This window comes from Harpegnathos saltator, unplaced genomic scaffold (assembly GCF_003227715.2).
Source record: "Harpegnathos saltator strain DR-91 unplaced genomic scaffold, Hsal_v8.6 scaffold217, whole genome shotgun sequence".
In the NCBI taxonomy this organism is placed as follows: domain Eukaryota; kingdom Metazoa; phylum Arthropoda; class Insecta; order Hymenoptera; family Formicidae; genus Harpegnathos; species Harpegnathos saltator.
The window spans coordinates 401,174-415,318 of record NW_020230003.1 but is presented as its reverse complement, the minus strand read 5'-3'; the positions used below and the strand labels follow the sequence as shown (position 1 = coordinate 415,318).

At 30.4% G+C, this 14,145-nt stretch overlaps 4 protein-coding genes across 8 annotated transcripts; 1 reads left to right on the top strand and 3 right to left on the bottom strand.

Annotated features, from left to right (window-relative positions):
- Window positions 1-1,170: 1,170 nt before the first annotated feature.
- On the bottom strand, window positions 1,171-6,294 carry LOC105191371 (folliculin). Its single transcript, XM_011154719.2, has 8 exons — window positions 6,148-6,294; window positions 5,437-5,839; window positions 5,175-5,280; window positions 4,741-5,015; window positions 3,526-3,638; window positions 3,086-3,415; window positions 2,730-2,964; window positions 1,171-1,500 (listed from the first exon to the last, which is right to left on the bottom strand). Exons 2-8 carry the CDS (start codon window positions 5,739-5,741, stop codon window positions 1,359-1,361), a joined length of 1,506 nt encoding a protein of 501 aa, XP_011153021.1. The 5' UTR covers window positions 5,742-5,839; window positions 6,148-6,294; the 3' UTR covers window positions 1,171-1,358.
- A 238-nt stretch (window positions 6,295-6,532) lies between these two features.
- On the bottom strand, window positions 6,533-7,771 carry LOC105191373 (putative 3,4-dihydroxy-2-butanone kinase). The gene is made up of 5 exons (XM_011154721.3): window positions 7,571-7,771; window positions 7,275-7,475; window positions 7,087-7,206; window positions 6,737-7,015; window positions 6,533-6,659 (listed from the first exon to the last, which is right to left on the bottom strand). Exons 1-5 carry the CDS (start codon window positions 7,598-7,600, stop codon window positions 6,558-6,560), a joined length of 732 nt encoding a protein of 243 aa, XP_011153023.1. The 5' UTR covers window positions 7,601-7,771; the 3' UTR covers window positions 6,533-6,557.
- A 408-nt stretch (window positions 7,772-8,179) lies between these two features.
- LOC112588433 (trihelix transcription factor GT-4-like) lies at window positions 8,180-13,524 on the top strand. 4 transcript variants are annotated; one of them, XM_025298374.1, is made up of 5 exons: window positions 8,180-8,462; window positions 8,526-8,597; window positions 9,570-9,826; window positions 9,934-10,041; window positions 13,282-13,524. In XM_025298374.1, the coding sequence occupies exons 2-5, from the start codon at window positions 8,528-8,530 to the stop codon at window positions 13,390-13,392; spliced, it is 546 nt and encodes a 181-aa protein (XP_025154159.1). In that variant the 5' UTR covers window positions 8,180-8,462; window positions 8,526-8,527; the 3' UTR covers window positions 13,393-13,524. The 4 variants fall into 4 exon arrangements, with proteins under 4 accessions (XP_025154159.1, XP_025154158.1, XP_025154161.1 ...); XM_025298373.1 differs by lacking the exon at window positions 13,282-13,524 and adding an exon at window positions 10,114-10,557 and having other exon boundaries at window positions 9,934-10,036; XM_025298376.1 differs by having other exon boundaries at window positions 8,183-8,462; window positions 9,934-10,036; window positions 13,282-13,360.
- Window positions 10,860-12,967, bottom strand: LOC112588434 (putative nuclease HARBI1). Of its 2 annotated transcripts, XM_025298378.1 has the most exons (5): window positions 12,367-12,967; window positions 12,117-12,263; window positions 11,771-12,038; window positions 11,352-11,399; window positions 10,860-11,259 (listed from the first exon to the last, which is right to left on the bottom strand). In XM_025298378.1, exons 1-5 carry the CDS (start codon window positions 12,375-12,377, stop codon window positions 11,239-11,241), a joined length of 495 nt encoding a protein of 164 aa, XP_025154163.1. In that variant the 5' UTR covers window positions 12,378-12,967; the 3' UTR covers window positions 10,860-11,238. The 2 variants fall into 2 exon arrangements, with proteins under 2 accessions (XP_025154163.1, XP_025154162.1); XM_025298377.1 differs by having other exon boundaries at window positions 10,860-11,399; window positions 12,367-12,965.
- Window positions 13,525-14,145: the final 621 nt, after the last annotated feature.

The window sequence follows — 14,145 nt, the reverse complement described above, 5'->3', positions numbered from 1 at the left end:
ATTAATAAGAATCTTAAAGGGCAATAAAACACCACAAAAGGATAAATAAAAAACTTCTTCGTACAAAGTAAATTTTATTAACCCTTACTGTGTAAACGTTTTTTCAGTATCCTATCCCTATAAACCTGGGCCCGTTATATATTAAATCAAATTTATATATCGTTCATATATTGTTAGTAATCATGTATGTATGTAAAATGTATATTCAATTATGAATCATTAATAAACTGAAAGTAAAATTACAAAATAAAAGGGACACCAAAAGCTATCAAAAGTAACCATAAAAGTTACATAAAATAATAAGCTATAACATTATTTTTTTCTTTCTCGGATAATAGTAATAAATATAATGAGAGAGAGAGAATGTGTGTGAGAGAGAGAGAGAAAATGTAAGAGAGAGGATAGTGTGAGGGAGAGATTGAGAGAGAGAGATAGTGTGTGAGAGAGAGAGTGTGTGAGAGAGAGAGTATGTGAGAGTCAGTGAATGAGAGAGAGAATGTAAAGGAGAGCAGAGTATGAGAAAGAGGAGAGTGTGAGGGAGAGATGAGTGTGTATGATAGTATGAGAGGGAATGTGAGAGAATGTGTGAAAGAGACAGTGGGAGAGAGAGGAAGACAGAGAGAGAGAAAGAGAGAGAAAATATATGCAGAAAATATGTATCATGGAATTTCAAACTGTATGCGCTTAATACATCGTATGTTGGAGTCGGATATTATCGAACTTATATTACACTCCATGGATTATTTTTGATTTATAATATTTATTCTAAACTTTAATATGAATAAACTTTAACTTAATTAACTTTAATATGAATAAAATGACGCGCGCTTGTAGTGTTCTAGTTGTGTAAATTGTATAATTGTGAAACAGTGTTACACAGTCATCTATCTCCACAATATTTCACACATTTTGCTACAATTCTTCATTTCTAATTTCTTTTTCTGTTCAAAATATCATAAACTGTCCGTAGTGTATGCATGAGTGCATCAAAGAAAAAAAGGAAATATAGAGAGAAGTAACAATTGTATATATTTCTTTCTCTCTCTCTCATAAGATTTTAACAAAATTGCTCTTATGTCCAGATTCTTATTAGGAGGATATTTCTAGTAATGAAACAAGATATACTGTGAAATGATTATTTACTATTAATGTTTATATAAAAAGCCTGTTTGCTAAAATATCTTGCCTTTATTTTTTAACTAAATTACATAAATTAAAAGGACACAACCTTGAACACACAAATATTCCTTGGACAAAGATAAATAAACCTAAACAAAAACATATGTGATTTGTAATAAATATTATGTTACCCAATGATACACTACACATATACAATAGAACGAATTAATGTGTGCGAACTATGCTGGGTTAGATGGTAATCCCATAGACCAAGCATCCAATAATTTTTTGTCTTGAGGTCCTGCACCCAGACTAAGCATGAGACCAGAGAGATCGCCACGATGACCTCGTCCATGCATCGCGTGAACAACTTTTGCAATGCTGGAACGATAATAGAAATATATTAATACAAAGATTCACAATACTTTTTATTAATCATTGGTACATTCCACAGTTATTCTGCTTGTAAAATCTTAGAAGTGAATTATTCTATATACAATATATCTCAGAATAATTGTGCCACTGCTTATTGAGATATATTATCTTTAAGGCGAACAAGAAAATTTCCATACTATTTTGCGATAATCGCAATCATTATCGAGTTATTAATTGTAAAAAGCGGGTGAATGTGCGCGCACTAATATGGTAGAGGAGAAGTGCTTTGAGCCACTTGAACCATGGCACGGTTCAGTCATTTTAACAACTATTGCCGGTGTGCGGCAAGAAAAAGGATAATGTATTGCTGTTTGTATTTACATCGTTGTTCAATTCAGAAGTTTTAATTAAATATATCAAATTAATTTAATTAGAAATCTAATATAGATTAAGTTCTGATAACTTCAACCGGAATTGCTAAATCGTTTACATTTCACCAGAAAATTAATTCACTTGACCAAATCTTTTTCTCCATGTAAAATAGAACAAAACGAATTTTTTTTTCAAAAGGATTCTATCATACTCCAACGATTAAATATTCTCTTAACAAGGAACGATACAATATAATAAAAAATGATATCATTTGTTTTGCATTCTATGCAACGAAACAATAGATTACGATAACAAACAATGAGATATCTGTAAATCTCATCAACTTCTATCGTTTTTTCATTCTTTTTTTTTTATTACAGAACTTTTTAAAGTTTCAAATTTCAATAGAAGTTATTTTTACTATCTCATAAAATATGATTTTGTAATTATAATCTCGAATATTTAACGGTTATATCGATGTGAACTTGGATACGGTACAATGAGATGTAGGATGTGGCGATGTGAGTATAAACAGTTGTCCTTTTTCGCCGCGCGCTAGCAACAATTAGAACGATTGAGCTGCGTTATAGCTCGAAGGACTCAAAGCACTTATCTTCTACTATATTGGCGCGCGCTCATTCATTCACTTTTTATAATTAATAACTCGATAGTTATTGCAAACATCGCAAAACGGTATGGAATTTTTTTATTTGCTTCAATCCATTCTAGACTCCTACGAGTTATGGAAAAATTGTTCTGATAACCTGTATTTAGACATTTAGATGACACAATCAACAAATTTGATGTTAAGAATTAATTTGATAAAGATGGAATATTCTATGTAATGACAAATAAATCCATACTTAGCCCATTCCTCTTGAAGAGTCGCAAAATGTGCCCTGAGAACAGAGTTTCCAAGTTTCTCGTTGTCGAGTGATTTTTCGATCTTTGTCAATAATGTTGGAAGTTTTGCTGGTAACACACCCGTCCACTTGACTATATGGGAATTTGTATTATCAACCTGATGCTCATTGAGTATTATATCTAATCTGCATACATTTGCACAGGGCAAAGGCACCGCTACTGAGGTATCCACTCCTACAAATTTCAACGAAATTAATTAAATACATTTTATATAATCCAAATTTTCTTAAAGAATAATGGATATTTCTACTAAAACATATTTAAAGAAATTAATTAACGATGAGCGATGTATTACCAATAAAGTTGCAAGCATCAGGATTCATATATTCAGATGTTTGCGTTTTCACTCTCCGACACGCTCTTGGTACAAGCCTGCTAAGTCCATACAAGGATTCCAATCGCTGAATCTTTGGACCTCTCACTAGAATTTGAACACTAGTTAGACAGGAATATAGCAGCTGTCTAAACTGATCTTTCCCAAGTACTCGTTTAAGATCTCTTAAAATCACGGCAATAGATTTCTCTGTAATCTCGGAGAACTCCGACGAGAATTCCGACTCGTCCGAATATAAGTTTAAATTTATCGGCAGTTTTGCATTCACTAAAGTGAAGCCTCCTTCAGTTTCTACAAATCATTCACAATATTTGTATTTTTAATATGATATAGATACATCAAAAAGATACATTTTAACATTAATCATTAATATATATAAAAAAGTACTATAATATTCTAACCGATTTGATTTTCGAAACTGTATTTAATTTCGTCATCTAACAAGCTCATCGGGAAAACTTCCACGAAATGTCTTGCGCCAGAACTGAGTATCCATACTAACCACATATGAATTCTAAAACACATATTGTATATATGCACGGGGATAAAATCATTATATATACATATATATATAAACAAACACATACGCGCGCGCATGCGTATAAAAATTATACCGGAATGATTATTTATTATAATTTATAAAAACACATACATATACAGGGTGTCCCATTTAAAATCCCCCAAGTAAATATCTCGAAAAACATGGAAGGTACAAAAAAATATTTCAGACAAAAGTTGCATGGTTTTAAAGGAGACATAAAACAACTATATCAGTTTGTTCATAGATAACGCCACTCTCGAGATATTCACTGATCGTTACTTTTCTTAAATGAAAATCCCAATTTTTTATTATATCATCTTTTTCTATCAATTAATTTTAACAACTTTTATCTGAAAAATTTTTTTATTTGCCTAATATTTTTTTTAATATTTAAGGAAAATTTGGTAACTTTTTCAATATTTAATTTACGATATCTCGCTAACTTATTGTCGAAAGAAAAAATAGTACTAGGTTTAAATAGAAGTACTAGACTTTTTTACTCTAGTCTCAAGAATATATTGTTACAATAGCATCCTGATTTTTGTTAATTTGATGATTTTAAAATTTCCAAGTCAATAAGTTAACAAAAGTTAGGGCACTATTGTAACAATATATTCTTGAGATCAAATAGAATAAAAAAGTCTAATACTATTTTTTCTTCCGACAAATAGTTTGCGAGATATCGTAAGATAAATATTGAAAAAGTTACCAAATTTTTCTTAAATATTTCATAAAATACTAAGTAAATAAAAAAATGTTTCAGACAAAAATTATTCAAATTAATTGGTAGAAAAAGATGGTGTAATAAGAAATTGGGGTTTCCATTTAAGAAAAGTAATGATTAATGAATATCTCGAAAATGGTTCCATCTGTAAACAAATTGATATAATTGTTTTATGTCTCCCTTAAAACTATACAACTTTTGTCTGAAACATTTTTCCACATTTTTCGAGATATTTAGGGGATTTTAAATGGGGCACCCTGTATGTATATGTATATTTCTCTAATTTATAATGAATAATTATATTCTGGTGTGATTTATATATAATATAATGTTAACATAAGAGAGTTATACCTTATAAATACATGTTTCTCATTTGTTATATCAGTAAGTGTTCTGGATTGTTTAATGGAAGCACTGTGACAACTCGCTCCATTGTTTGCTGTGGTCAATCTCATTGCCCGTTGTGGACATTCTGCTTCTTCTGCATTATATCTCTTTTCTGCAAAATCTTGTAACTCCTTGATTACCTCCTTTAAATTATCTATTAAAAATGGCCACATATTCAACAAGAATTGCTTGTCTCTCATGAAGACAATAAAACTACACCATCTCCTGAAACCTCTCGCCTGTTAAAAAATAAATATCACTCTATTCAACACAAGAGATATTGCATCAAAATATGATAGAATTTTTAAGTTCTGACAATAGTAAGTTTGTAAGTAGGGCATGATTTGAAAAATTTGTTGTAATAACTACCAAACATGCTTTTTCGTTGCATAATTCACCTGGGCATCTTTCAATGTAAAAGTATGACTTAAAACATGCCCCCTGTATTCATCTCCAAAGTAGCAAACACCTTCCTTACCAGGATGTACCTCGCAGCTTAAACTCCTTATAAATAAAAATTATTAATAAGGAAATTGTAAGAAATTATTTCATAAAATATATTTAACATTCAATCATTTTAATATCTAATTAGTAATTCAATTGATTCCAAAAATTTAAGATTTCTAAAGTTCACAAAAGAATAAAATACAATAATTATACCTAATACATGCATGTTTTAATAAGTTCCCAATGTCTTGCATTAATGATTGTTGAGCAGATAAGAAAGATGTCCTTGCATCATGATCATTACTTAAATATTTAATATTCCCAATGCTTTGACAACCTTCACACTCATCTTGCTCATCTTCCAAAGATACATGATATTGCCTCAATGCTTCTTTGGGTCCATAAAATTTTAATTTCTCTATATGCTGTATATCATAACTGCGGTATGTTTGTGTAGTAAATATCACTTTGGGTCCATGTATTTCACAAAAGGTACACAATGCAATTGCAGCATTCATTGTTCTTGAATACTGATCTTTGAATACTTTTTAATTTAATTTAGGGGACTCAATATTGCAAGATTCCTTACATGATCTCACAATATTAAGCTGATAGCCTAAAATTATATTATAAATATATGTTTAATCATCCTGCACATAATATATGTATAATAATAAACAAAATTATATATTATAATAATGTTACACAATGTGTTATATACTTAAAAATATCTATATACAAAATTTAAATATTATATTATTTTTCTAAAAATTGTTAACTTAAAGTGCTCGAAATGTAACACATGATTCATACAAACATAATTTAATACGATTTAAATTTGTTATGCACTGAATTAAAAAGCATACAGTTTATAACATAACCTCTACCAATATATTTTTTATATGATAATCGACAGCATTTTACCTGTTTACTTGTTTAATAAAAATTGATGGCGAAGTTGGTTTTTTTCATCCTTTTCACGTGATAAAACAAAAATGAAGTCGAGAGACCAAGACACGTGACATTATGATAGCTAATCTCGACATTGGCTTACGTAGCAAATGTACACGCATGTGTAGTGTATATATATATATATATATATATATATATATATATATATATATATATATACACATTTATATATATACTTTTATCAAATACGAAACAAAACTAAATTTACACTATTGTATATCGGGTTGCTGATCACTAGGTGCTCGACATACATTGAGATAACCTATAGCCCATAGTCAGGTATAATAAACAATTCTGAATAATTTGATTGGAACATGCGTAATATATTAATAAAATGTAACAAAAGATATTTTATTTCTGTTTTACATATCATATTGACAATTGAATTTCAATTTGACACCTTCATAAGCAGCTCTCATCCAGATACTTACAGCATGTGCTCCAGAATCTGGATATTTGAATGTCTGTATGATATATAAATTATATAATTGCATCATTGAATAACTAAATAAATATATAGAATATTATTCATGAATAATACCTTATGATTTGTAAAACCAAAACGATGTTCTGGCATGTGTAAGGTTTGCATAGCAGAAGTCTCAGCTGCTTCAACAGCTTTTCCAAATGCATTGATAGGATTTAAATCAAGATTTAATGAATCTTTTAATTTAAGTTCAGCAGATATTAAAGCATCCAGCATAGAGCGGTCACGTATTGATATTCCACTGATTTCCGATATTACTTGGTTTGCAGATGACAAAGCAACTAACCATATATCAGCTGTTAATTGTTTGTCATTTTGAAACTTTTGAAAGCTCTGAAATACTTCTTCAGATAATTTTCTCCAAATTTAAGAAAAGAAAGTGATTATATTGTAGACAATCTTACTTTGGCAGCAGCATCGAAAAATAATGAGTATATTCCACCTTCTAAACCACCTGATACTTTTTCAATAATTCTACTTATTTGTATAAAAGCTATAGAAGGCCTTGTTGAAATTCTGTTTTCCTATAATATATAGTATAACACATTATTTGTAACTACTAAATCTGAACTTAGCTTGTTCAATGTACAACCTTCATCTCTATTTTTATGGCATTAGCACTCTGTGCAAGTATGTTACCATAATTTCCATCGCCACATTCTTCATCTATTGAATTCAGTTGTTTAGTACATGATATCAATGCCTCACATGCAAATGATAAGGCTATAAGAAATACTGAGCTATTTTGAATCTGAATAGTTAAACCCTCATTCTCAGTATTATTCTTATGTGTCTGTAATTAAAATATTTTTTCATTAAAGAATTACAAAATTCATACTAAATATAATTTATAATCATAACATGAAAGAATCGACTTAATTATATAACCTGTAAGATTTGTTCTCCTAAATGTGCCATTTTATCATTCTATACCATAAACTTAGAAGACAAATTGTCTCTTTTCAATATTTATTTCGCGAAAGAAATTTATACACATATAAATTGAAATCAGGAAAAAGTCTGAGAATGGCCAAAGCGAAGATTTCCTTGTAACCATGATGTAATGGAGGATTCACACTGCGTCCGATATCCGACTAAAGCTAAAGCTAAGACTCCATGCATGCGGTGAGCTGCGGCAAATGCTGCGATGACCAATCAGGAGGGAGGCACAAGTCCGGTTGCGGCAAGCTCCGGCATGCGTCTGTCTCCTGATTGGTCACCGCAGCCGTTTGCCGCAGCTCACCGCATGCATGGAGTCTTAGCTTTATGGAGAATTCAATTCTCCATTGAAAAGCTGTTCTCCTATTGGATGTCGGATGTCGTACGTCGGACATCGGACGCAGTGTGAGGCCTGGTCTACAATAGGTGTTGTAAGCTATAAGCCGTAAGAACTGACCAATTATAGTTGATTATTTTTGTTATAATCGACTGTGATTCGCCAATTCTTACGGCTTACAACTTACGACACGTATTGTAGATCAGGCCTGAATCCTCCATAAGAATATAATGGCTGCGTTCCGATATTCACTGCCAGTACTGGCAGCACTGCGAATGCCGTTCCGATATTCGCGACAGTAAACTTTCAAAGCATTTTCGTGTCCATATGACGTAATAGATTTTGTCGTCACTTCCTGCTTTCGTTACTGCGGTTCGCGAGGTAAGGCATTCGCAGTAGAAAAATGACGGCACCTATGGAAGAAGTGTGTCTGATCGATCGCGGAAGATAACAAAGAATGTAAAATAATATTAAGTAGCGGAGATGCAGAAAAAGCACGAAGAAGTAAGTATACAATTTATATTGTCAACATTTTTATAAATATTAATATTATTTTTACTTTTATAGATATGAATTTTGCAACGTTGTTGTTGGCAAAAGCCAAAGAACAATATATGTTACCACAAGCAACTAGTGAACGTAAATATAATGAATTTAAAAATATTAAGTAAATAATGAGTGCTTTCCATGTAGCGTTCCATAAATCGATCAAGCATCATGCTATCTTTGTCACTCACTGATGTGAGGCAAGAACAGAATAATGCTTGTGTCATGAAAGTACCCAGCAAACACAATATTACATGTAACGTGCATGTTTATTATAATTTCCTATTCAACAATATAACTGTTATATAACAGTAATATTGTTGAGTAGGAAATTACAATTAACATGCACGTTACATGTAATATTGTATTTGCTGGGTATCCATTATTAATTTGTAAAATAATTTTTTCTGTTCTAGCAAGTTGTAGTACATTTACAAATATTATTGGATGTGTGGAAGATAATGTAATAATTTTAACTGTATACTTGCTTTCGTAAAATGGTTTAAACATATAATTATTTTTTAAAAGAGGGTAAGGAAATTGAAGAATTCTAGCAACTGTTTACAGGTTTGTAAGTGACAAGTGGCCTGTTCTTTTTAGCTGCTAAACTGCAATAAGCGATAGTAAGAAAAATATAAGCCTGTTCGTTTTCGCTGCATTGCTGAATTAGCGCAATAAATTAGAGTGAGAAAATCTGTATTAATCTCACTTTAACTTATTGCACCGGTTCAGTAGTGCAGCGAAAACGAACAGATCTTATGTCTCACTTTAAGTTATTGCACTTGTGCAGCAATACAAGTAAAGAACAAACTAAAGATTATGTGCAATTGTGTAAACTTGTGAACAGTTGCTGACTTTTTTCAGTTATTGTCTTTTATTTCGAACATGTTAGACAAATGACTAAATCATTTTGTGTATCATATGCAGTAGACACTTATTATATTAGATACACCTTTGTAAATAAATATACAAAGGTGTATCTAATATAATAAGTGTCTACTGCATATTAGATGTATCCAATTTGCATCAAATATTGAAATAATAGTATTTCTTTAATCATTATAGGTACACATATTTGGACTACACCAGAAACTCTATTATTATTAAACATATATGGTGAATATAAGGATGAATATCAGAATGGAAAAGGAACAGTTAAACAATACTGGGATAAAGTTGCAAAAGCTATGCAAGACAAAGGATATGATGTAACGGGCATGAAATGTTCAACAAAATTTCAGGCCTTAAAACGAACATATAAATCAATTATGGATCATAATAACAAAAGTGGGAATAATCGCAAAGAATGGGAATATCTAAAAGTACAAGATTTTTTAAGTTTATTCTTACATAAAGATATATATATGTTATATGTTTATTAATGTTAATACATCGACATTTAATTATAAAGATCATGTTTTTGCCTCAGATTATGAATGAATTGTTTGCGGATAAACCTTGGATCAAACCTTTGGCTGTGGCAGGATCAAATGTGGATGAAGATGAGAAAGAGAATACACCACAGGAAAAATGTAAGGTAAAAGATGCCTTCTGTGTCCTACATAAGTAAAATGAATTGTAAAAGTGTGTTCGACATTTATAATTTTAGATATTAAAAAGAGAAAGTTGAATATACTTATACAAGACTATATATCATATAACAAGGAAGAACAAAAGAAACGAAGAAAGTTTAGAGAAAAAAAATATGAAGAGAAACAAATTGCATTTAAGCGATTACAAGATTTAATGCAAAGATTGATAGAAAAAGAAAAAAGTAAAGTAGATTGAGTGAGAAAGAAAAACGGATAAAGGATATAATGCTTATTTTGTTCATTACAAAGTTTTGAGTTTAAGTTCAGAGCTTTTTTTATTTTTGAGTGAGAAAAAAAACGGATAAAAGAGAGAATGTTTGTTTTATAAAGTTTAGAATTTTAGTTCAGAATTTTTTTATTTTTGAGTGAAGAAGAAAAACGGATAAAGGATAGAATGTTTATTTTGTTCATTACAAAGTTTAAAGTTTAAGTACAGAGTTTTTATATTATATTTCTTTGGCAATATCATATACTGAAATGTGATAAAAATTTTATTTTATGTTTTTATTAACTGTTTATCAACAAAAATTAGTACAGTTCAATGATTAGGTTTATAATCTATGACAGTATAAGAAAAGACTGAATATATATTAACTATATATTAATGTAAACCTAAATTAAAACTTACTTTTAATAATATTTTATCCTTGTTAAAATATAATATATAGTTATATAAAATAAAAAGAATCGAGATATGTGATATAATAATATTTATTTCTGTATTTAAAATATACTAATATAAAAGTATAAAGTAAACATCTTTTCTTCCTTTCACATCGTTTAAACATTTTGTAAATAGTACATAATTGCATTTCTTTTCTCTATACCTTCTCTGTGTGCAGCATTGTCTTCTAATATTTGTGCTTCTTGCATGATATTAGGCTGATTAACAATAATAGGAATATCTATTATATCATTATTCAACAAGCAAATATTGTGCACAATGCAACAAGCAATTATATATTTGGGAATTAAATCCGTTCTTTGCATTGGAAGTGTGTCTAATATACTTCTAAAACGACCTTTTAGGAGACCTAATGATCGCTCCACGATCATTCTAGCAGAAGAGAGACAAACATTAAAATATTTTTGTCTTTCTGATAGATGACCATTATCCTTAAATGGTACCATCACATATTTTGTTAATCGATATGCTGCATCACCTAGGATATGGCAATCATGAGGAAAATTCGCATCCGTACACATTTTCGAATTTAGATCATTTAAAAACACGCATGTCGTGCACGGAACCAACCTGTCCTGCATAACAATGTATAAATTGTAATTGTGGATTACAAATTACCTAAAACATTATAATTTTTCAATGTTGACATCATACATTAATAATGATATAAATGAAACATTTGCTATTAATAAGTACATGATTTGTGTATGTGTGTGCCCGCATACTAAAAGGTTGACTGTAATTTTTGGAATGAGTTTGTAAGCTCTATCTTGTCCAATGGGAGTATTATACCATGAAAAAACGAATTCTTCCATTAAATAGAAGGAGAGTTCACAAATTCATTACAAAAATTACAGATAACTTTCTAGTCCACGATAGTACAATATATTTCACACTTTTAACATCATCCAGTAAAAAACAAACATGTCTACAGTATTAAAAACATTTTATCATATATTAATATTAAAATATTAATAACATTAACTTACTTGTAGTTGAATCGAATGAAACCCTTTTCTGTTTATGTATGATTCACTATGTTCTTGTGGAGCAGTAATTTTTACATGTGTTCCATCTACTGCCCCAATAACATTTGGAAAACCATATTGCTGTTCCATGGTATCCATGCTTTGTTGTGCTTCTTCTATAGTTGGCCATTTAATAAAACTTGTAATTTTTTTATACAATGCATGTACAATTTTTTGCACACTTCGCCATGCTGTAGCTTTACCAACGTTAAATCTATCTGAAACACATCTGAACAAAAGATTTATTACATATATCTATTTTATACAAATCCAAAGTTATAATTCAATTTACTTATATGCTTCTTACCTATAGGAATTTGGTGTAGCCATAATCCTAATAGCTATGAGTAGTTGTTTTTCAGGCGATATTGGTTGCCTGCCATATCTATTACTCTGTTTCCAGAGGCTTGGTCTTAATAGTTCTAATAATATTTGAAACGTACTCCGTTTCATCCTAAAATAAAGAATAGCTATTATAAAAAGATAAAAGTTAATTTATTCAATATGGCATTTATGTATGTAAACTGTCAAAATTTTATCTGCATATTTTTTCTTACCGAAAATGCATTTTGAATTCTTCATCGATGTACAAGGGTACAACGTTAAATCAACGTTTTCAACATAATTCTGGCAATGTTTATGCGATATTGTATTCGTCTTTTGCACAATTAATAATAAGAGCAATTCGTGTTCCTCATCTGATGTTTCACTGTCTGATTCATCTGATGATTCCATTAAATATTTCGCGAACTCACAAATCACTTCAAGTTTTTTATCCATTTTGACAATTTCGTTTATATTGATAGGTTAATATTTTAAATCAATCGCAGTACTGCGGACATCGTTCCGTTATTGCAGTACTATAACGTAAAGAAGCAACATCAGTAATAATGGAACGATCTTTGTAGCTTTACCGAGTGATGTCACATTGTCAGTACTTACAGTGAATATCGGAACGCAGCCAATGTAACGTCCCACCACATTACAATTCCCTATCTTCTCACCAAAACTCACCATACCTTTTCCTACCTAATCAAATCCTTACCTATCATCGACTAATCCAACTGCAACGCCTCCTACAAACACCTCTGCAATCAACAGATACCTCTGCCGTCTTTTATCGTTAATATAATATAATATCATTAATACTCGAAACTATTTACTGAATCATCATCTATCTTCTTCTTTCTCTCTCTTCCTTATACCTTCTTGCTTCATTTAGTAAGCGATAGATTATCAAACAACTAAATAACATAAAAATAATCATAAATAGCATATTTTGAAATAAAATTAACATTAACATAGGACTGAAGCAGACATCGACATAGTAAATATATAAAATAGGAAAAGAGAGAATAAGAAAATTTAAGAAATAAATTTAGAGCTAGCTTATAAATTCATTTGTCTCGGGGACTAAGAACGATTTCGTTCGGACACAGCCGCGCACATATTGGAATGTGTTTATGTTATAGATATCATCGAGTGATAGCTGTCCCACGTTCTGCGAACTAAACAAAGACCTGAAACAAAGACTCGAAGAGGAAAATAATTTCCTTTCTTTCTTCTATTTTTCTTCTTTTTAAATGATATTAAATAATTGCCATCATATTTCGCAAATAATTCCTCAAATATTATTGTCAAACCGCCTATCCCAATGTATATGCGCTTTAGAATTGTAAGAGGATCTATTCGTATTATTTAACTTTAATGATTACTACGCCCGAATGAAATAATTCTTTTAAGTTTCCAAATTCTTATATTATACCAAAGGAAATCAATAACAACATTTCCATTTCTTAGTAAAACATAATTTTATTAATAAATCAGCCAACAACGAGATAACTGAATTACCAAACGCTACATATGATTAAGTATAATTTTAATTACTAGATAATAACATTTTTATATTTTTTAACCTATAAATAATGAATGGTGAATTAGGAAAAGACGCTCAATTGATATCCATAGTGTCGAGCTTGGGTATAAAAAGGGCTCGGCCCTTCGCGCGCAGGCAGTCTCTCGTTAGTTTCTAAGCAGTCTCTTGTTAGCCTCCAATTAGCCATCAGACAATCTTTCGCTGAGCCTCTTGTTAGCCGATTGCCAAAGGGTCTTCAGCCTGGAATCAAAAGATCGGTATTAAAGATTATTGTTCTTGGGACTCCGTCTGCAAATGCTAAGACGTTTGTTAAGACGTAAAATCCAAATCGAAAAGGTCGAACGAGCCTCTTTTCCTCATAATGATACTATAGAGAATCATTTCTATTACTTGAATAAGTATTGAGCCACCTATTAACTACATTAAATTTAGTGTATGAATTTTTGAACTTAACAATATA

What these genes read in the sequence shown, in the direction of transcription:
- LOC105191371 (XM_011154719.2), bottom strand. Translation starts at nt 5,741, where the DNA reads ATGAATGCTGCAATTGCATTGTGTACCTTTTGTGAAATACATGGACCC. An exon ending in CAGTTTCGAAAATCAAATCG is followed by an intron (nt 3,416 to 3,525) that starts GTTAGAATATTA and finishes AATGATTTGTAG; the next exon opens with AAACTGAAGGAGGCTTCACT. An exon ending in TGATGCTTGCAACTTTATTG is followed by an intron (nt 2,965 to 3,085) that starts GTAATACATCGC and finishes TGAAATTTGTAG; the next exon opens with GAGTGGATACCTCAGTAGCG.
- LOC105191373 (XM_011154721.3), bottom strand. Translation starts at nt 7,600, where the DNA reads ATGGCACATTTAGGAGAACAAATCTTACAG. An exon ending in TTTTCGATGCTGCTGCCAAA is followed by an intron (nt 7,016 to 7,086) that starts GTAAGATTGTCT and finishes GAAGTATTTCAG; the next exon opens with AGCTTTCAAAAGTTTCAAAA. An exon ending in TTGGTTTTACAAATCATAAG is followed by an intron (nt 6,660 to 6,736) that starts GTATTATTCATG and finishes TATATCATACAG; the next exon opens with ACATTCAAATATCCAGATTC.
- LOC112588433 (XM_025298373.1), top strand. Translation starts at nt 8,528, where the DNA reads ATGAATTTTGCAACGTTGTTGTTGGCAAAAGCCAAAGAACAATATATG. An exon ending in ACCACAAGCAACTAGTGAAC is followed by an intron (nt 8,598 to 9,569) that starts GTAAATATAATG and finishes TAATCATTATAG; the next exon opens with GTACACATATTTGGACTACA. An exon ending in GAATACACCACAGGAAAAAT is followed by an intron (nt 10,037 to 10,113) that starts GTAAGGTAAAAG and finishes TTATAATTTTAG; the next exon opens with ATATTAAAAAGAGAAAGTTG.
- LOC112588434 (XM_025298377.1), bottom strand. An exon ending in GCTACACCAAATTCCTATAG is followed by an intron (nt 12,039 to 12,116) that starts GTAAGAAGCATA and finishes TCTTTTGTTCAG; the next exon opens with ATGTGTTTCAGATAGATTTA. An exon ending in TTCATTCGATTCAACTACAA is followed by an intron (nt 11,400 to 11,770) that starts GTAAGTTAATGT and finishes ATAATGTTTTAG; the next exon opens with GTAATTTGTAATCCACAATT.